This window comes from Oenanthe melanoleuca, chromosome 1 (assembly GCF_029582105.1).
Source record: "Oenanthe melanoleuca isolate GR-GAL-2019-014 chromosome 1, OMel1.0, whole genome shotgun sequence".
Lineage (NCBI taxonomy): Eukaryota > Metazoa > Chordata > Aves > Passeriformes > Muscicapidae > Oenanthe > Oenanthe melanoleuca.
Window position 1 is genome coordinate 96464191 of NC_079333.1, and position 22715 is coordinate 96486905.

A 22715-nucleotide genomic window follows, 5' to 3' on the forward strand; every position below is an offset into this window, starting at 1 on the left:
TTGCCTTTCAGACCAGGGCATAATCAGGCTCACATCTAGAGAAAAAGAAGCTTCCTGCTTTATGCTAGAAGATCCAGGGTTAGGGGGCATCCATGAGATTCTTTTGGCAAATCAAGCTGTATGCTTAAAAAGCCTAAATTACGCAATAAAGCCCAAGCTATTTTTAATTCTTTGTTTCTAAACCTGAAAAAAATCCCCAAAAAACAAAAACTGCAAGCTATATATATGGTTCAGTAACAAACTAACCCAAACTAAAAACCTTAAAGGCTTTCCTGTGTCTCTATTTCAGAACAGCATTTTTCAACACCAATTACTCACCCACAAATAAAACAGCAATCTTGTTTGGGAATAAAATAATCCACAGGATCTTATACTAAAATATTCCAGAAAAACTATTCTAAATTTGTTCTTGTAATCAATTGCTGAAAACAGTAAAGCCCTGAAGGCTGAAGACAGAAAATTAAGTAATAATAATAAAAAAATCTCACTACAAAATTTTGCAATATAAAGTAAAGTAGTAGATAAGGACTAACCTTTTTTCCAGGTTTTAAACTTTTTTTCCTTGTTTTAAGATTTTCAGTATGAGAGGTGCTTTTTGTCAGGGGAATATTTTTAGGAGACCTGCCCTTCTTGGGAACTGCAGACTGTCCAGGGGGTTTGCCCCGACCTGGTTTCCTGCCCCGCTGCGCTGGTACCGGAGCAGATTTCTGTGGAGACTGCATTGAACGCCGGGTCACTTTGGAAGGGGAAGATTGGATTTTTGCACTGCTCTTTGTAATGGAAACTGAGGAAAAACAAAAACAAAAGGGAAGGGGGGGAAAAAAACCTCAAAATGAACAATGGAAAGCAACTTTTCTAACAAAGGCTTAAAAAAAATAAAAGCGTACTGCACAATTTACATTGTAAAATGAATATATTTTTTACTTTGAACTTAAGTGGTTGGCATGAAACTATAGAACTTCATTGAAGCCAAAGAGAGAACTCTTTGTACCCATTCTTTTAGAGGGACTTTCCTAAGAGAAAAACATTCAAATAAAAATTGGGGAAAAAAACCCAAGAATTAATCCACTCACCTTATAAACACTTCCCATAATTGAATTACAGTATTTATAAAGTGCCATTCATCAAGAAGGCCTTCAAAAATACTTCACAAATTATACAGCCTATAAAACATCCCTTTTCCACTAAGAGCAGTTTCCACAATTATAAGACATGCAAACTACTTCTAGGGAACTACAAAACAACTTTGAACAGCAAAGAAAATCATCCCAGTGACAAGGAGAAACTGATGAAAGGCAAAATGTCTTTAATAAATATTTGTCTGAGATGTTGGTTTAGAAAGTCACACTCACATAACAATGCTCAGATTTTTCTATCTGGTGCCATTTTGAAGAAGGGATTCCAAAAATCAAACACAAAGTATGACTTTTCTTCATTCTTAACATTGAAGTGAAGTGGGTTAGTCTCCCATCCCAATCCAATATGGGATCCCAACAGATATCCACCTGGATATGTTCCAATATGTATATGATGTGACAGCATTATAATCTGGTGTGAGGCTCTAAGATGTAACCAGATTTCATTCAATTAAAATTTCCTAATGAACAGGTCATTGCCACCCAACTCGCTCTTCTCTGAAATAATGATGGTTTTACCAATTCCCTTCCCAGTGTGCAGATTAGAACCCAAAAAGGATGCCAAACAGAACATGAGGACATATCCTCAATGAAAAGATGCACTGCACCAGCTACAGCAGCATCTGTGGCCAACAAAAAGCAAATACTAAGTCCTAGTGGCCAACAAATACTCCATTCTGTTGGCTCAGCTGCTGGCAGGCAGACAGATGCAAAAGTTGCAGGACAGGTAAGTAGAAGATGAAACGGAAATTTTTTTACATCAAACCACCTTTGTTGAGGGGTATGGGAAAGAAACACACAACGTATTTGAAATAACTTGAAACCTTTACACTAAAATTAGACTGTTTTCTAGTGTCACACTGCCCCTATCACAGCCTTTTGCATCTTGCTGATCGTAAAACTCATGTGATTCACCCTAACCTTAAATACCATAAACTTAAAGTAACATAACTTGGAGAAGTATTGCAAGTTAGAGTTAAAGCAGGCCTTGACTGTGTTGGTTACCACTGCCTGATTCAAAGCACTAATTCATACTGGAAATGGAGCATAGGGGGCTCTTAATTCTGGAATTTTGTGAATTTGGAATCTCTCTTCCCTGAAAATATTAGTATGTTGAAGCTTTCTGTCAAGCAAGTAAAACAAAAAATAAAACAGAAAGATACTTCTGAAGTGTGAGATTGAGAAAATAAAATATTTAAAGATTGAGTAACAGTTTAAATGTCTAGCTCTGTGAATCATATTCAACTTAACAGTCCAGCACATTGCTTTGCAACTGTTTCTTTAACTCTGGATCTTTATTCAGGAGTTAACTGTTAAGTATTTGCAGTAGAAAATGTCATTGTAAGATGAAATATACACTGCACACAGACTTCTTATAAAATACAAGTACTGCTGACACACATTTCTAAAGCAGTAGGAGCATTTACATACATTGCTCCTTGCCTGATTCAGTTACTAATCTAATATTCCTAAATGGCAGTTCAGAAGAAATCTCTTCATTATGGCTGGTTGCAATCCTAATACATCAAATGCAGACCTGATATCCTTAGGTACGTGGGAAGGACCACGTTCTGGATGAATAAAGTGATCACTTTCCTTTTATTTATGTATGCCAAAACATATTTTCATATGCATTGACAACTTAAAATAAGATGAACAGAATTTTAACCAAATGTTGCCACAGCATTACTCTTATGTTCGTGAATTGCTGAACAACTCACGTTAAGCTGTATATCTAGAAAGCAAAACAATATCAACTGTATGCTGTATAATACAATACTACATATTGTATTATACTTACAACATTATAAAATGCAGCTATTTTTATTTATTTGTGCCACACTACTATGCATAGAACAAAACAATCATGACCATGTAAAGAAATGCTGTTTAACAAATTCTTTGTGTTTCTGCCTATGCTTAAATCTAGCAAATGTACTTCTATTCTCACACAGTAAAGACACAGCTGTTATCAAATACACACTGCTTTCAAGTCAACAAGTTCTTGGAGCAGAGGTATGAGTTTTGGACACTGGGCAATCCCTATTCTCTTCCAGAAGGACATTTACTGGACAAAGAGTAACAATAGAAACAGCTCCAGCCACTTCATGCAGCTCTCTTGAATCACACACATCAAGCACTACGTTGTCTCAGCATCTTCCTACCTGGATACGCCAGAGGACCAAATATGAGCAGTATTAACCATTAAGGGGGTGGGGGGAATCAGGTCCCACTTGATATTTTTCCTTCTGCCTAGGGCTGAAGCTGCTTTTCTTAACAGGCAGGACTGCAACAAAGCCCATGCTGCTTGGGCAGGCTCCCAGAGATAGCAGCAAATGAGGAAGCTGCTATTTGCATTTGTTGATTTAAGAGAGGATGGGGGGAGTGCAAGGGAGTGGGACTGCTAAAGTAATTCCCATATTGTCTGCAGGCTGTACTGACAGTGATCATCAGTCACCTGCTCATACTTCCCTCACCCTGGCCTTCAGAGGGAGACCAAAGGTTACACTGGGTCACAGGATCTGGGGGGAAATGAAAAGACATGCAAAATCAAGCTGCCAACCCACTGCATCTGTAGACAGAGTTATCCCCACTAGGCCACATGTTCCAAAAACTAAGACATTTTAATAGTCTCATGAGAACTTGTTAAAATATAACGATGAAGAGAATAGAGAGGAAATATGCCAAGCTCTGCTTGCAATTACTGCAGTATTTAGCTGGAATATTTACAACCAAAAAGCACATTTGCCTTTTGAGGATGCTGCTTTGCATCACAAAGGCCCTCTCATTTGCACAAACAAAATCAAGCATTTGTGTCATGTTGCTCATCTATACAAATATCCACCACTCCAGTTCAGGAATGGGATGCATTGCATGGCAATTCCCAAATATCTTGTTTAGAGCCAAAACCTGTACAGGCACCTGCAATAACTAAAGAACAGAGGTCACACTACACAGATATACTTTACCATAGAAATGTTAGCAACTAAGCAGCACTTTCAAAGTTCACAGAGCTCTAATTATACTGCCCTGTTTGTGTGAGGTATAGGTAGGTATATAGTCCATCATGCAACTCACAGCTTTCATACTTTCAAATACTTCTCTTTCAAAACATTCTTTCTTCCCCCCGTCCCAAACAGTCCTGTGAGAATCTCAACACCTGCAAACTTTGCATTTAATGTACGAAAAACCCCAAATCCTATATCTTGGAACTCACAATCTGGAGATGCATGGCCACAACTCAGCCTCTCACTGAAACAGGCAGATCCACTGCAATCAACTGAGCTCATTGGCATGAAAAGGACCCAAAAGGTTACACCTTACATGAGGGCCAAGCTCTGCTTCCAGAAGCAGAAAAACTGCCCAGACACTGGCAGAATTTGACCCCAGAATGTTATCTCCAAGATCTCTTGCCAGAATAAGTAAGATATTTAAGACAACTGTGAAATATGAAGCTACCGAATCCTCCAGTACTTAGGAAGGGGATGGAACAGATGACAGCTCAAAAGCCTGAATTCTCATGCAATTCTAATTAGTAAAATTCCCTCAAATAATCAGCAGTGACAGTATCACTCCATGTTTTTATGGAAAGCGGGGAGAAAAAAAAGCTTCAGATTTGTAATATTTAAACATTATAAATCTCCCATTCAGTTAGTGTCACGGAACAGTAATTACAAGACAAGGCTTAAAACAACTGATGGGAAATGTCAAAAAGCAAGAGGGGCTCACTGCCATGCATTCTGTGAACACAGAATTGTACAGAATTGAGCTGAAGGTGCCAATTAGACCAGTAAAAAAGGTAGTATACAAATTTTATTTGTACTGTAGTATTGTTCCTATGCCCACCCAATATATAAACCCAATGTTCTTCTGAGAATATAACAGCTTGGTCCTTCTGTCATGTACAGACAAAAAAAAATGAGGCAAAGAGATTTAGCAACTTACCCTAAATCCATGCGAGCATTCCACAGGAGAAGTAATGGAAACATATCTCCTGAATTCTAGCCTGAAGTTTTAACTATAAAATTAACCTTCTTTAATACAGTCAGTTATTATCATGATAGTTTTGACAACTGGCAAAGAAAGTGGAAAAGATTAGCAATTTTTCAAAACAGCTTACTGCCAAGGATTATAAAAATTTATGTCCTTATGTCTCAATTGAACAACAGAGCCATACAAAAGCATAACTATCGGTAACACATTCCACCTCTTCCTATCTGTTTGGATTACTTCTGGTTATGAGGTAGCTGTGAGATACTAATTGCTATGTTGCTATGATACAAAATCAGTTATAAGTGATTATTCTGCTATCTAAAAAGCAGCATCACACTTGGAAACTTCAACATCCACCTTGGCAAGACATGGACACTACAGCTTGAAATTTTCTTCTTCCTAGATTTTAGTTTCTGTTACATATATAATAAAAGAAATAAAAAGTCTCTGTCTTCTGCAAAAATTTTTAGCCTACCTTACACAGAACTGAAAGACAAAATGGAGGCTGCCAAGCAATGTAAGACAAAAATGGATAAAAGAAAGAGCATTCTTCTCCCAGTGTCTTCCCCAGGCAGCACTGCAGCACCTTCACTCCCACCCCCAGTCTCTCACGTTTTCAGGAGGTAGGCAAGCCTCCCCTAAAGAACCGGCCACTGAAAATACCATTTAAGATCCTTCAAAACCCGCTGCTAACCAAATTAAGACATATCACCTCCAAAAAAAAAAACTTTTACAAGCTAAGATGGGGCAGGGGATATGTGGGACTTGGGGATACAGGCAAAACAAATGAAAGACTCCTGAAAGATCTGTTCAGTTAATCCTCAGAAACCAAGAACTGTGAAAAGCCAGGTTCTAGTCTCACCCTACAACAAGCATTGCCATTGCAATCATATTAGCAGAAATCCCAAACCAGACAAAAGCCAACAAAAAATCCTGTATTTGATTGATAATCTGGAAGGAAGGGAGCTTCTAACAAGGAAGTGCACAAGCAAAAAACTTGAACTATCAAAACAGCATCAACTTGAATTACCTGAAGTGAACTTAGATGTGCTGATGATGAATCTGTCAATAAGCCTTAAAAATGCCCAGCTCTACACATTGGGTACAAATTTAACAACCTGACTTTTCACCTAATCATTACTCATTCTGCCCTGGTCTTGCCATTATTTTTCCCCAAATAGCATAAGCAGGATGAAAGCTGGGCCCAAAATGAGACAATAAAAAGCAACAAGCTTCTGGGGAAGGAAAAAAGACACACAGAGCATGGATAGTACAATGCCACAATTTGTTTTGTCTCAGCATCTCAATGACAGCACTGATACTCTGAACATAGCTTATACCTATTAACACAGATTTGGAAAATATCTATTCAATCCCATACACTAGTAGGGCATCACAACCATTTGCTGTGGCTTGGCACAACTAGGTTAGTAACTCTTTACTGCTTAGTCCCCACAGGGGTAGGGTTTTCTACTACTCAAGCTGCAGTTGGGAGGTCTGTACAGTAGTACAACTTCCTGTTTAGAGTATACTGAAATAACTGCAGTGTCCATAAGGACCGAACAAGAGCAAATTAAAAAAAAATCCATGTAGCAGTCAAAAATACATGTGCTGGAGTACTTGCAATTTACAAGAAAATTACAATTACCTTATAAATAAACATGGTAAAATGACGAGGAATCCAGACTTACAATAAGAAAGATAACATCTTTGGCAAAGGCTAAACTTTTATTTTTTCTTAAGTGATTACTGCCCTGTAGCAACACTATCCCAGCCTTGCAGCAAGATGTCAAGAAACATTAATACCAAATAAAAAAAAGCTTAACATTTGAGAGAAAGTGGCAAGTCAGGTTTTAGCCTGAAGCACTGAGGAGTTTTTCATGTACAATTCTGAAGACAGCATAAATCTGCTTACTGTGTGTGCCTGGTTTAACTACTGTGATCTGCTTGTGAAGAGAAGCTGGCTGCACTGACAGAAAAATAAAACCTCCAGCAGTATGAAATTGTACCACTTCACCTTTTTTTCTTTAATGAAACTTAATTACCATGCTTATCTGATTTTTTTTTTGGCTTCTCTAAACAACACAGAGTCTTCACAGATCTAACTGCAGCTCCATCTAAAGTTTCAACACTTCTTCTGTTTCATCAGCAAATAGGGCAATACTTTGCCTTGTATGATGTTGCACATTAGTGCACAACTCAGCTGAAAACATAACACAGCTATTTTCATGTAATTTCATCAGCAACAGAGAAGACCATCTCCAGTATCTAGCTTGGTAAAATCTGCACAAAGTAAACATTGAGAACATGACTGAAAATTAAATAAAAGTAACAAATCATAAAATAGACACATAAGATACTTTTAAATCTCTGCTTGAGCCTGTACTACTCTTATTGCTAGAGACAGTTTTAGAAGGAGACCTTTAACATCAACATGCTGATTAGCATAATGAAAGAAGATTGCTCTCACTGACAATAAATGCACTAAATTAGGAGAAAATCAATGAGGGGACACAGGGTGTGGAAGAGAGGGAGACACAGGAGAAGGAAAGAAGGAAAATGACTAAGGGTAAAAGCTACAGTGTATTATGGTTTTGGTTTGGTCTTTTAGAATTATTTTATCATCTTCCTTTGGCCTCCCAAATTTTTAGAGCGCAGAGAGCAGTTCCAGTTTTTTGAGTTCATTGTATCATCTTTATCCTTCAAAAATCCAGCTTCATAAGGCTGAGGGGATCATGGATATGTAGAAACTAATCCCTCTCTTTCCAGATGTGTTCACATCTAAATGATAGATACTACTTAGTATTGAAATCAATCTTTGCAGGTGAAAGTACTTACTTGTTCCCCACATGGCTTGTCCCTAGTCATTCTTTTGTTTTCTCTCTTTTACAGAAAAGGTTTTACTTCTATTATAAATAAAAATGTGGGTTGCCTAAGTAACTGCCATTTACATGTAATAACTAAACAGTAAAATGAATTTATACAGAAACAGCAAATAGAAATTGTTCTGACATTCTCCAGTCACCTGCTGCCTACTTCAATCATAAGTCTCCAATGCAACGAGCTACAGAGCAATACAAGAATATGAAGAATGTTCTTGGGTATAATAACAGATTTCTCTTATTCAACTGAGTAAAGTAAAAATTACAGTCTATTGTGGGTTAAATAGAAAAGTAGAACACATTTGGCCTAGAAAAAATAGTGAATAAAAAAACATGCAAAAGATATAAAACTTTAAATGCCTTCTTAAAGTATATCAAAACAGAAGTTACATGTACCCAAGAGATGACCAAATTTCAGAATAAGAAAATGCAGAAGGTAACAAGAAAGCAACAAGACTAATTTTTTTTTTTTTTGCATTCATACTCACTCCAAGGAAGCACACAATATCAGTAAAAGTAAAAAAATTCCAAATATCAATTAATGAATAATCATGAGAGGAACATAAACATAACAGAAGGCACCACTATATCACTAAGTTTCCATATATTGTGCACTTCTGGACCCAGTGGCTCAAAATGCTGTAAGTGAAAAGGAAACAGCAAAGAAGAACAAGGGTGGGCAGAGGAATAAAACTGATCCCTGAAAAACAAAACTAAAATCTTCCTGTAAAAGTACTGGAAGTACAAGGACCTGTTTCAGTACAAGAAACCAATGACAACAAATGAAACTATCAGCAAGTTTATATCAACAGTTTATCAACAAAAAATATACTCAAGTAGAGAACACCTTGTTTTGTAGGTGCTAAACGTTCAGATGGCTCCAGTATACAATAGAACAGGTTAGATCAAGTTCCTCCCCTTTTATGCTGAGTACCTGAGAAGGTAATCAGCATTAAAGCATTATTCTGGGCTTGGAAGGTGCTGGGCTGTAGATGGACAGATACTAGGAACACTTGTGCAAATCTGTCTCCTATGTGCTTATGCTTTCCTTCAGACATCTGTTCTCAGCCAGTCCTGGAGAAAGCCTTCAAGAGCAGATGGTCCTTCAGACTGGTCCAGCACAGACGTTACTATGTCAATCTCTTTCATTAGGTACTTTTCACAACACTGTTTATGTGTAACTAGTCATCCCTAAAAGCATTCAAATTACCCAGAGACACAGAGAAAACAATCTATTGCATCCTTAAAATATTAACCTTGAGGCAGCGGGCCAAGCCAACATCAAACACTGAAATCAAACCATACATAACCAATGTACTACCAGAGGTATTTCTAATGACACAAACTACAGTATTAGGTAAGAACAGCTTCTGATAGTATAAATACCAAATGGTACTTTTTATACCACTGTGCACACATCCAGCCAGGTCCACTGAAGTCCCATCTTCTGATAAGGACAAAATATAAACACAAATATTAAGACCTGAAGGCTATCAACAGTTGGTCTAAAACAACTTTTCACCTAACATCTCTATATTATCTTCTATCTTAGCTCATGAGCTGCCTAATACCAATGAGAGGTACAGAAGATACAGTTATAAAGAGCAAAAATAACACAAAATCTGGTCTGAACAAACTCCCCCACATCCTAGAAGCCTGTTCTTAAACACTTCCCATGGCAAAGGTCCTACATTCTCTCTGGGCATCCTAGAAGTCTAAGACAGTAGAAAGCTGAAATAAAAACTTCCCTGATTTTCATACTGCCTCCCTTACTGCATTTTCTCTCTCTTTCAAAAGGATAAATTAGACTCCAAAATGGCAGGAATAAATAGGATAAATTAGACATCTCATGGCAGGAAATTGTTGTCCTAGGTATGAATGAAATTTAAAGCATCCTTTATTGCTTTCATACTTAGATTGCAGGATATTGACTTTGCATGTTCACTAAAATCTGAGGCTTTTTTTCCCCCCCCAACCCTCTAAGTAGTGATTTAACACATTTAAATGCTTTTAGCTTTACAAAAATCAAGAATACTTTTAATATTCACTCCAGAATTCAAGCCACTCTTAAGCCTCAATTTTTTTCACTTTCTGTTGCAGAAACTCAAGCCAGAAATACTGAGGTAACCAGCAGGAAAAAAGTCCAGACTAGAAAAACACTTCAATACTCCAAGCAAATCCCTGCAATGTAACATGTCATATTTTTTTCCTTAACAGGAGTAGTCTATGTTAGTGTAACAAAATGAAGAATCCTGAAATCATCGAATTTCTGAATTGAAACTACTTGATTTTACTCTTCTTGAAGTTATTATTTACATCTTAATAAAGGATTGCCATTGTAGTTCTTTAATGGCTCAACAGTGAGAAACCTAAGCTTGGAGAAAAAAATATTTCATCCAGATATGTCAATTCAACAAGTGTGTATAACACATACAAACATAAAATATAAAATAAATAAAAATAATACAAAACAAAACATAAAAAACAAATTACTTATGCTCAGAATGGAGAAAAAATAAATACACAATTTCAATAAAATTGCAGTTAACTTTGGGCTCATTTTGGATTCAAAAATAAGCACTCCAGCCTGAAACTCTCTGCACTCAGTTTCTATTACATGTCCAAAATTCTCAGTTTTAACTACAAGTAAGTAAGAACCTTGCTTCAGATTTTGTTAATGCCTAGTGTTTTATTTTCTCATTAAAAATCAATAGTATCCTACCTGGATAGATATTTCAAGTCTGAATTTTGTTTGGTTTATTACCTGAAGAACTGGATTACATAACCAGCTTTGAAACAACTTTGAGCTCCACCAAGCACTAATCAAGAAAAAATTCTTGCCTGATTATTGAGGTATGTCTTACCTCAAAATATCACAGGCTTTCCAGCAGTGAAATTGGAGTAGACTAAACAATTTAATAATCTTCTTTCCAGAAGATGAAATTGGACTCAGAAATCTAAACAGTCACAAAAATATGTTTTAAAAATTCTATGCCACTTATTTACACAACCCCTCTTGTGCATCACAGAATAGGTCAGGTTGAAAGGGACCACAGTGGGTCATCTGGTGCAACTTCCCTGCTTAAGCAAGGTCACCCCAGAGCACACTGCCCAGGATTGTGTCCAGACAGTTCTGGAATATCTCCAGTAAGGGAGACTCTGGATCTTCTCTGAGCAATCTGTTCCAATGCATAGTCACCCCCACAGTAAAGAAATAATTAACTTAAGCATAATAAGATGTCTCATTCATGATCTCAAAGACAAGGTGCACCTTCTGAAGAAGCTGAGAAACACACTTTAGAGATTGGGAGTGTGATATATATATATACCATATTGTAATTCGTGTTTTGTATAAAATAAGTCTGCAAAATAAACGAGCCACAGGAAAAGGCAGTGATTGCCTCAGAACTAGGTAAATTAACATATCTACAGATCGGACTGCTACCGATAAGCACCTATCTCCTGGGGAAGCCTGGAAACTCACAGGAGAACAGCATTTCCCGAAAAACCCATCACCAGGACTGCATTCCCCGACTCTGGTCCCCGTAAAGATGAAATCAACCACCTAAAAGCAATACACAACGGACACAAAATCTCATCAAGGAGCAGGAAGGACTTTGTCTTGTGTGGACACCAGAGCTAAATTTGAAAGAAACAAAGGACTGTCCCGCTCCAGGCTATGAAAAACAGTATAAAAAAGAGGCCAACCAAGACAGCGATGTGAACACCAGGGGAAGCCAGTGCGATAGAGGCTGGGTAACATCGTGTGTTCACCCAATTCCGACCCCGGGCTCGGTATTGTTTTTTCCGGTTGTGGCTTTCCAGGACCGTATTTTGGTCGCGAAAATAAAATTTGCCAATTTAACCTTTTAATTCGGTTTAATTCGTTTATTACCTATAACAGGAGCATAGAAACATTAAGACTAAGGTCAGTGTGGTACCTATTAGATGATTCTGATCAAACATACATCATCTGAACCTTTTGACTTTCCCTTCCCCTCTCACTGCAGCTTTGTACCAGCAGATCATTTTGGACAGCTACACACAATTACTCCTTTGCCAAAATCTGCCAGAATGGACTAAACTCGAATCCAGATACTACACCCCTGGCAGCAACTTCAGACAGGCGGGTGAGAGCAAGGATGCAGTGGTACCTTTAACTAATTCCGATTCGATTTTCCATACAGTTCTTGATCTGCTAGCAGAAGACTGAGAAAAACAATGGGGATGAAAAGGACAGGAAACATTACTGATTTCTTGCCTTCTTGCTTCTGTTCCTCTCCCACTTCTGGTGAGAGTTCCGTGACACCAATCTACTTGTTCCTGACTCACCTAACACCAGCTGGGAAAATTCTCACTAAGAACAAATTATTCTGGTTAATAAAGAAATTAGTTAAAAAATTATTCCTCTCCTTCAAAACCTCTCTTCCTGACAAATTTGTATGGGATGAGGATAGAAAAGCTCAAACAGTTTGTCAGAAAAGCCTTACACTACAGAAAGCAGTCCCCAGAGCAGCAAAGAGATTACACTGAGGGATATCCCTCTTCATGCTACTTCCCTTCTTTCTAAGGTAGAGAGTTGTTTGTTATAAAGTGGCCATTAGCTAGAGACACTATCACCTGATCAACAAACATCCCTAAAGGCAAGAGGATGACAAAGCATTCAGAATACGCAGCCACAAGACAGAATTTTCTGAGTATGAAAGAAGAAATACTAAATATATAGTTTAGACCTGCAATCATCACAGAAGCAAAGACTACTTTACTTAGCAGTTAGCATAACGTAGAGTGTTGCAGCAGCTAATATATTAGTATCACCAAACAGGAGGATGTATCTATCAATAATACAAACAGCAAATCTAGTTCAAGATTCTTTACAAGCATACAAAAATTAGAGGTCCTCAGAAGTCCTCCTAACAACATTAAATATAACATGTTCCCAGAGATACTATGAGCAGGCAAAAATTGTTTTCCAGTAATTTCTATTAGCTTTATGCTACATAAAGAAAATTCAACAACATTTCATCCTCGTCTGCTACTCACAAATCAAATCTTCAGTCTTATCTGCATATAGCCAGCTGGTTTTTAAAATTCTGCTGTAATTGAGGAAAAAAACAATTAAGCAATATTATTAGTCATCTTACCATTGTTCCCTGGTGGTTGTAATGCATCTCCTGTCAAGCTACACCATCCGACTGGGAAAATATCTCGAGAATCACACCTGCACCAATAGTCAAATGCTCCTCTCCAGCCATCAAATGTAACAAAAACTTCATCTCCTTTCACATCTCCAATGGTTGCCGGGCAAATCAGGTATGGGTTTTTTCTGTCTATAGCTTCAAGTTTCATTCCAACTTTAAAGCAGTTTGGCACAGGTTTTGGTGGTTCCTACAAAAATAATCATAGTAGAATGTCTGTATTTCTATGACCTCTCAGAAAAAAAACCAAAACTAAGTACCATCCCTTTATTTTTCCTTTACATTCTTACTACTTTTAGTCACTACTCTCAGGAAGTTATGGAACACATTCATTATTTGTATTTCAAATTTGCCTTTGCTCTTCTGCACTACAAAATCTTCATTCTATTCCCCCAAACACAGCTGGGATAATTAGCAAAATTCTCCATGACAGAAAGACCCTGATAAAAGTATTTACATAAGCAATAGGTTGCAACCAATACATTATGTCTGGACAGCAAGACAGCCAAGACACTAAAATGAAATTATTACATGCTAATAAAGAAGAGGTTTGCAGAGCATGGATATTTCTGGGGACTGATAACTGCCTGGTAAAAGCTTTACCTCCCAATTAATCCATGAAAAATTCATTAGCATTGGACATTATTTATAGGCCTCTGTTAACTCAGTTGGCCTTAGACCAATTCCAAGTGGACAAAAGAAAAACAAAAAAGTGAATGTGACTAGCATAAGTGTACCTCCACAGCAGGAGTTGTGATCTAACAGAACACAAATTACCACCTCAGCCTCAAGAACTTTATTATCCATCTCAGATGTGCTGCAGGCTAGCACTGAGAAACATGGCTCATCACGCCTTAGAAAATGTATATTATCTTATCGAAAAAAAATTATAATTATATGAAATTAACACCAAGTGATGTGATTGCAAGCCTTAACCCAACTGTTTGATTTGCTGACATACTTACCAGTATCACTCTCAGTATCCAAAAAAAGAACACACTCAGTATGACAATAGGGTCATCTCAACAAAAAACTAAACCAAGTAATTTAAATATTACTGTTATTTTTATATAATTTTCCATATTTTACAGTAACTTTCTCAAGAATTATGTTTAAAAAACCAAATGGCTTTTTCTGCTATTTTCAACTACTTTCTCACAGCATTTTAAATGATGACTGTGTGCCCAATTAAAATGTTTAACAAAACCTTTCCAAGCACTACTGCATTCCAATGGGGTCTCATTCCCTATTAATTTTTTTTTTACTAAAGTGCACATTCACATGACTACAGCGATGATAAGAAATGTAATAGGCATTTTATCTAAAATCCATGAGATAAAAAATAAGCAAACACAATTTTTCTAAATAGCACACCATACTTTGAAGTCTTAGCTCAGGTAAAGAAATGACCCTCTCCACGGACTAGAAGCAGATTCCTTTCTGTCTAGTTCTACAGCATGTCAATCCAGTTCAAAGTAATTTTTAATAATACTCTTGCATTCCCTGTCTTTGCTGCAGACAACAGAGTAATATCATAGCATCCTCATAATAAAATATAACCATGGGCCAATTGATAGAAGTTGTTTACTAGAAATGCCTTTCTTCTTACCTTCTTAAAGAATGCTGCAGGTGCCATTTCAGCTCCATTGAGAGTTCTTAAGAGAAACATTGGCCAAGAGGATGCATTCATCTGGAACCCTGAGGACAAAAAAAGCCCCAAACAAATGGTCCTACTTTCAGTTTGTAAAATACAATAGAAGAAAAAGGTTATAAAGTCTGTTTTACTAATGCCTTGTTCCCTCTATTTCAGACTTGGCTGAAATAGAAGTAGCTAAGAAAAGAACATGTTGCTGTAGCTGCAGAAAGCTGTGCAATTCATTTCTATTCTGAGTGACTCGCCTGCAAGAATCACTCATAATGTCAGGTATTCAGATTAATTTTTAGTATTTAATGACATGTAAGTCCTAGCACAGGAGAGCATTAGGTTTTCCCACAAAGTCTCTGGTCCAGTGGAACTTCCCAGGCACAAGCATCTTGCTTTCTCTTTAGGTTCTAGCTCATTTATTGAAAAGATACTTTTTTACTTTTGAGAATCTTGTTATTTTTTCACCAAAACACAGACAAAAAACCAGTGAAACTGGTTTTTCTCCCTCCCTTATTGAAACAAATACATAAATAGCCAGAAAAACAAAGAATACCTAAGAGTGAATGAAAAAAAGTAATTTTAATAAATCATGTATCATATTGAAAAACATAAACTGCATTGTCTATTTTATTATTCTTCATTAACAAGTGGATAAAAAATCATAAACAACAATCACATTTGTTTAGATGAATTACCTTATTTAAACAGAACAAAGGTTTGGCTGAAAACCTTCTTATTCTAGATAATCTTCCCTTACAATCAACCATTTTCCAGTTAAAAGATAAAGCAAACAAAAACTCCTTTTGCTTTCTTTGCTTTCCAAATGAATGTTTTAAAGTAATAAGTCAGATAACAGACACAGTGAAAATTTTTTTCTGCTTCTTTAGCAGTTAGATGTCTGGAACAGTTTTGCAGAGAAACAGACATAATACAGCAAATCAGAATTTTTTTCCACAAAGCAAATAGCACCATAATCTGCCAAGAGCTCATGAATTCCCTTATAATGGGTCTTTAACAATTGTCTTAAAAATCTGTAAGTAGAAAGGTGGAACACACCTGCAATTCTTGACCAGTTAAATAATTTACTCATCTAAAATGCTATAATATGCTATAGTGTTTCTTTAGCTCATAGCATTAGGCTATCTTCAGTAGAATAAACAGTTTTCAATCCAGAACTACTTATGCCACACCAAAGTTACTGCAGAGCTCCTATAGATAAACAGTGTCATAATTCGGGGACCACTGAGCTGATTGTCAGGCCTGGTTTCTTACAAGAGTCTTTTTAAAACCTGAACATGTGTGGTTATTGAAACACAATATTCCCAACAAGGCAGCTCAGAAAAGATATACAAGCAAGACAGAGGAGTGACAACTAAACAACAGCTTCAATTAACTTCATTTGGCCTTTAAGTTGTCCTGGTAAAACCAGAGAAAATGCCATCTGCAATGTAATTTGCTCAGAGCATTAAGCTCTTGACAACAAAAAGCTCACCTATGGAAAACAGTGGCTGGAACAGGAACACTTTGCTGCAATAATCACTTTCTCAAAACCCTTATGTAACATGCATAATTAAAGCCATGCAAAAATAAGATAGGAGGGACTATTTTAGTTAGTTATTATGATAAAGTGGAACATTAGTATCCAGAAAGTTGCCTACTATCAAGGAAAAAAAAAAAAAAATCTGTTGGTTAAATGTCTAACAGGAGGTAATTATACACCCAATTAGCTTCCAGCTTTACCCAGGAACACGATGCTGCAAAACTGCCAAAAAGGCTTTTTCAAAAATTTATCTAGGTATGCCAGAATGTTTGATTGCTGGAATTCAGCCTATCTCTAGAAAAATCTAGGGCAGGAGGGCCAAAATAGTGCTACTCACATTCTTTTCTGTATTACCAGCAATTGTTCAGAGGGCAGGTAAACCTTACATGCCTGGGTGCAGGGAAACAGCTTGCTAGGTACTGCACTGCAGGCAGCCTGACCAGGTAAGAGTAAGAAACAGTATCTAAGGAGAACGCATCAACCTTTCTACTGATGGCCATGGAAAGTTTCTCCTCTTAAGAAATCAACTGCCCCCATCACACATAACCAGAGCTGTTTCATTCATCACTCTGGTTTAGAAACACATTTTAAAAACTGCTGTGCTCCTGAAGCCATATTTTTAACACTGTACATGTGTGCAGCTGAAGGAACAGGTATACTATTCCATTTTTTATACTGGTATCACTTTATTCAATCTAGAAGGTTGTCTCAGGAACTTCAGAGAGGTTAAACTGAGAAACCTGATGAAAAAAAGAAAAAAAAAAAAAAGTTTTTCCCCAATGTCAGGAATTTCCAGTGTTTTCATTTAAAACCTCTATATATCCATTGGAAAGAAGGAGAAAAAAGACCTTCTGGACTCAAATTGTATCTATTGTAAGCAATATTCTACACTGGCACCCTGGTTGCATTGCTTTTCTTGTGTTTCTGAAGGAGCACAACAGCACAAAAATCAACCCTTATAAACTGTGTGAAGTGTCCTAATGGCTATGTCAACTGTTCTGTGTCTGTCTCTCCAGAAGCAAATTAAGATTCATACTCTAGTGAAATGATACTTTTCACATCATTTTTCAAACAGAAAAACTGGAAGTTGCTTCCAAAGCAGGATGACAAGCTTTTTGAGAGGCTACTGAAAGAAAGCATTTCTATCCTTACTAAACTTCCAATGAGAATTCTCTAAGAATTACTGCTGGCACCAAACCAGAAGTAGATTCATAACCATAAGATGAAAAAGTGGCAGCAATCAATTTCTGTATACAGTTACATTTTTTATTATTTTACAATTTACTACTTTTATTATTTCTTGCATCTTCTAAAAATTACAGAAGATCATAAGATAACAGGGGAGAGAATGTTCAGGTAAATTTTGGTCATTATTTTTCCTCCTTTTTAAAAGCAAAACTACTTGCAGATCATTGTAAAATCTTTAAATATTTCCATACATAGAAGTTTAGGTTATTGACAAATACAGTACAAGAATGTAGATCTAAATATACCTGTTAATCACACAAAAGAAAGGCAGTGTCACATTATACAACCTCTAGCAGTTTAGTCAAAGTTACCTCTGACCATTCATCAGATAACAAGGAATTGCACTGTAGGATTCCCTATTTAATAAACTTCCTCAGTAAGACTAAACTGAAGCACTATTTCCCAGTCTGGGGAGACAATGTTGTCACTCATACTACTCATGGAAGGCAAAAGAAGTTCTGCATGGTATTTCTAGGCATAAGAAAGCTGTGTCTTGTTCACAAGCATTTGTTGTGCTCACAAACCAGCCATGATGAACTGATCTGACATTCCTGAACATCTGTTGATTTGAGGCAATGAGAATATAATGCAGTCTAAGCCTGCAGTTTGCTAGAGCTCTGGAGTGCTGCTTTTACCACCTCAGAGTAAAAATTCAGAGCAGAAAGCTGCAATTCTGCACTAACCCACCTTATGCTCCCTGTTCTAGAACACAATCAATTTGCTCAGTGCCCAAGGAAACACCCAGATTGCCCTGCAGCAGACAGTGGCCTCTTGAGTGCTGCTCAGATGCACTGATGAATAGTAAAGGAGCAACTTGGCTTTCTCCAGCTCTTTCCAAGGGCTCCCAACAGAAGCATGCATGGATCATGCAACAAAACACTGTATACACACACATAAGGCAGGCTGTGTGTCAGGGAACATTTACAGAATGGGCACATTAATGATTAAGGGCCTATTAAAAAAAAAACAACAAACAAAACTGCTCATTCTTATCTCACAAGAATGAAAAAACAAGAAAAAGCTGCAATTCACTTAGCCAAAATTAGTTTACTTACCTCTTTTTCAATTAAAGAATGATTTGGTGAAATTTAATTTGCCAAGACAAAAAGGTAAATTTGACTTTCTGAAAGCAATATTCCACACATTGGCTCAGCAGCTTTGTTACTTACCAAGTGGAGGCTGGAGCATGCCCCCTTTCTTTTCACAGGTCCCAATGGGCTGTATGTCTGAGGAATCCACAAGCCTCCAGAAATCATTTTTGTTGTCACTTCCATCCAGCCGCAACCTTAGCCTGGCACCAGTGATTCCAATTACTGTAGCTATACAAACTGAGGTAACATTGCGAGGATCACGGGCTTCCAGTTTCATGCCAACTTTGAAATCATTTGTAGGTGGAATTCTAGACTACAATAAAAGGTAAAATACTTTTTCTTATTGTTGTTAATGTTGCTAAATTTACCAGCCAGTTCAATATACAGCTTTATTTCTTCCCAACTTAACATAAAAATGATAAATATGAAGAAGCTTTTAAACTCAGACTGTCTAGCAGCAAGTCAGAAAAGGCAGCTGGATAACCTATCAACTGCATAAGCATGATTGATTTCTAAAAAGATAAGGATGCTAAGAAGGGAATCTTTATGAAGGTATGAACATAAAGATAGGGAGCAGTAAAGTGAATAGAATACAAAGACATTAGGAAACATGATATTCAACTCAAAAAAAACCCCAAAAACCAATACACAAACCAACACACACATCTAAGAAAAAGCCCAACCACAAGGTTTATTAGTTCCCAATCCAAAAGAAATAATTATCTTCATTGTAACAATATTCTGGAAATCAGAATTTGGACCCTTCTGTATTAAAAATAAAAGCTTTACAAAGAAAGAAGACAGAAAATGAGTTAGTGTTAACATTTTGAAGAAAGAAAACAGTCCTAAAGTCATATAAAACTTCTGCACCAAGACAAAAACTGTAGCTTTGCTTATTCATAGAGAACTGAATATAATCATAAACATACAATGCCATGCTAATTTAATTAGCAGAGGGAAAAGAAATGTGACAAATACAATTTGGTCTTTAGGCAGAACCTTTTCACATGTTAAAGATGAAAAAAGAGGGTATTTTTTACTCATGTATTAACACACTACGGGCAGAGATTGATTGGATTGCAGGCTGATTACTTGCCTTCTGTCATATTGCAGGAAATAACTACACCTAATGATGTTCAAAACTTTGTATCAATACTAACTGGGATGGAATGCCTCTCAGTATTCTCTCCAGTTGTCTCCTCATTTCCAGCCTAAATTTTATTGATAGAATTTTTGGCCAACACTATCATTTAGTTTATTTTTGCACCTTAGTAAATAAAACAAAAAGCTACAACTGACCCTTTATCAGTACCCTTTCAACAATGTAAATAAGTCAAGCAGTGAAATTTGTCTTAAGAGATGATGACTATTCCCCTATCACCTTGGAAACTCTTTCCTGCAACTCTTCAGTACAAAGTCGTTTTTGAACACAGACACCCAGAACTGTAAGCAGCCTTGCCCACGACATTTAAACCCAGTAGCTACCCCATCCAGACTAGCACAGTCTGACTTCTAATACAGGAGGCATGTTAGAATACCAAAACCATGGGCATTCATACTCACAGGACTCCCCTGCCCCCTTGCCCAACCAGGTCAGGTGGGGATCCCACAGCAGGCAGACAAAGTACATTTACCTGTCTGTGGACACAGGAAAAGAAGAAATCTGCTCCTGCAACAAGTGTTAGTGGTATTTTTTCTCCACCACAAAATACATCTTGCTCTACTTGCAATATTGTGCAGGTGCACTATTTGCAACACACGTCAGATCAACAGCAGGAGCTCTGGAGGAGCCTGAGCCCAAAAGCCAAAACGGCGAGTAAAATTCAGCGAGCAGCTGCCAGTGCTGCACTCAGACAGCAGGCTGGCTGAAAGGGGAGCCCAAGCATATTAAATTTAAAGGGCAATTCAATTTCAGGATACTGCTTGCCAAGCTGCTATTTTGTACAACCAGGAAAAGTGACAGAAATCAAGAAATTGGGGAGTTTGTTTATTTCTGTGTGGAAAAGGTGAGCTTGTTTAAATACTAACAACTCAAGGTGTTCTACTAAAAAGGTAAGTCCTCCATGCTAGTTTGTCTTTGAATAAAATAACAAAACCTCACTCAGTAACAGCTTTGCTTTAAGTTCTGCTCAAACCACTGAGCTTTTACATTTAAAATTTTCAACTGCTTGGGAAGAAGTTCTAGGGCAAGAAAAAGGAATATGAAGTGCATTGAAATTTAAGTAGTTATTGAAAACAACTTAAAGCAACAGATAAGATACTTTCTAAATTAAGATAAATACTTTAATCAATTTCCATTAGCTGTCTGTGTCTTAATTTATGGTAGAAGCTTTAATTTATTGTTCCCCAGGAAATTTTTAATTACTACAAAATTTAAACTTTTAAAATTTTCACAGGTCACAGATTCTGAATGTAATTGTCAAATCAAGTTTCTCTCTGCTCTTTATTTTCTGGTTGGCCACAGCAGTATATTTCTCTGCATTACACAGAGTAATAATGGCATGTACAATTCATGTGTAACCCAATAAAAGTCATATTAGTCCTACACAAAGCACATGCACTTTAGGTTCTAAAATCTGCAAACATTATGTAGTGAGAGGATCTAGCTCTGCACTTATCACCATTGCATATCACTTTCTACTTAAAGGTCAACTCTTAGAAAAACTGAAAATCTGCATTTGCAAATTGTTTTGAAATTTGTTATGCACATAAATTAAAACTCTTCTTTCCAACTCACACACTTCTTAAGCAATCCAGGTCACTTGGATTTATCTCCATCAATGCATGTCACCTAAGCACCTCTATAAAGGCATTATTTGGTTGCTCAGTTTGGACTTTTTGAGCATTACTAGGGAAGAGGAAGATGTAAGAAAGGCACATGGAAAGGCTTTTGAGCAGCTTTCTGCAGTAGTTATATTCCTTGGGAGCATACATTCTGGTTTATAATCTGTGTGTATGGCATTAACATCAGGAAGATCCAGGGACAATACACTACCCTCTGCCTCTACCCAGGAGGAGTCTGAGGCATCTGCCTTGTGAAAAACACATACTGTGAAATTAATTTCTGAGGCTCCACTCAGAGCTGTGGACACCAGGGTTTTTAGCCACCTCTCACTGAAAGCAGCATGCAAGGGGTTCTTTGCCCTTTATCCTCATCTGCAAAGAACAAGCTGAGATTCAAGATCTAGCATGAGGAAATGCTACCACCTGTGCTTCTCTCCTTACTCTCCATTCCTGCAGCTGCTTCAGACTCCAGCGAGTGATGGCTCCTCTCCATCTCAGACTATTCAATTTGTGCTGTTTTTTATTTGGGCCTCCACTGGAGGCCAGTATCATTTACAGTACAATCAGACCACCAACAGACCCTAGAAAAAAATTTCAGAACATGCCCAAGCCACTAAACTAGACATGCACTGCTTGTCACACCTATTACACTTCTATGAACCTGAACAATCCAATTCCTTAACAACTATCTTCCTAAGACAGTGAGGGCACACAGACCAAAATGAATCCTATTTAACTTTACACAGACAAAACACGCCTCAGCTTGGGAAAACAGAAAGATGCCTAAAGAGATCTACTCAGTCTCCAGAGGGCTGAATAACTGGAGGTCATTAGCTTACACAAGATGGTAGATGTAAACTGCATCTGCAAATACATACCAAACTATCAGGTAGGGAGGATCAAACTCATACAGTATAATACAAAACAGTACATTAAACACCCTTCATTATAAATCGAGTATTTTCTTTGTATTCCCATATATTCCACTTGATTTTTTAAAAAATTGTAGTATCTGTTACCCCTAAGTAGAAAGCACTCTGTTCAGAAAGAGATAAAATTAAACATTCTAGAGATCCAGAAAAAAAGTGGTGAATAAACTCTACTACACACACATCTTATAGCTAGACAGAATTGAAAGAAATTTTTCAAAAACAGGGCAGAGGAAAAACTTCTCTGACAATCAGCCAAATTTTTAATT

General features: G+C 37.1%; 1 protein-coding gene across 1 annotated transcript in view; it reads right to left on the reverse strand.

Moving 5' to 3' along the window:
• Nucleotides 1-22715, reverse strand: part of SCML2 (Scm polycomb group protein like 2) — a 72048-nt gene that overhangs the window by 23022 nt on the left and 26311 nt on the right. Inside the window, exons 5-8 of the mRNA XM_056499393.1 lie at nt 18812-19046; nt 14819-14907; nt 13156-13399; nt 534-784 (exon numbers count right to left, since the gene is read on the reverse strand). Of these exons, the coding sequence (XP_056355368.1) occupies nt 534-784; nt 13156-13399; nt 14819-14907; nt 18812-19046 (819 nt within the window). The remainder of the gene's footprint in view (nt 1-533; nt 785-13155; nt 13400-14818; nt 14908-18811; nt 19047-22715) is intronic.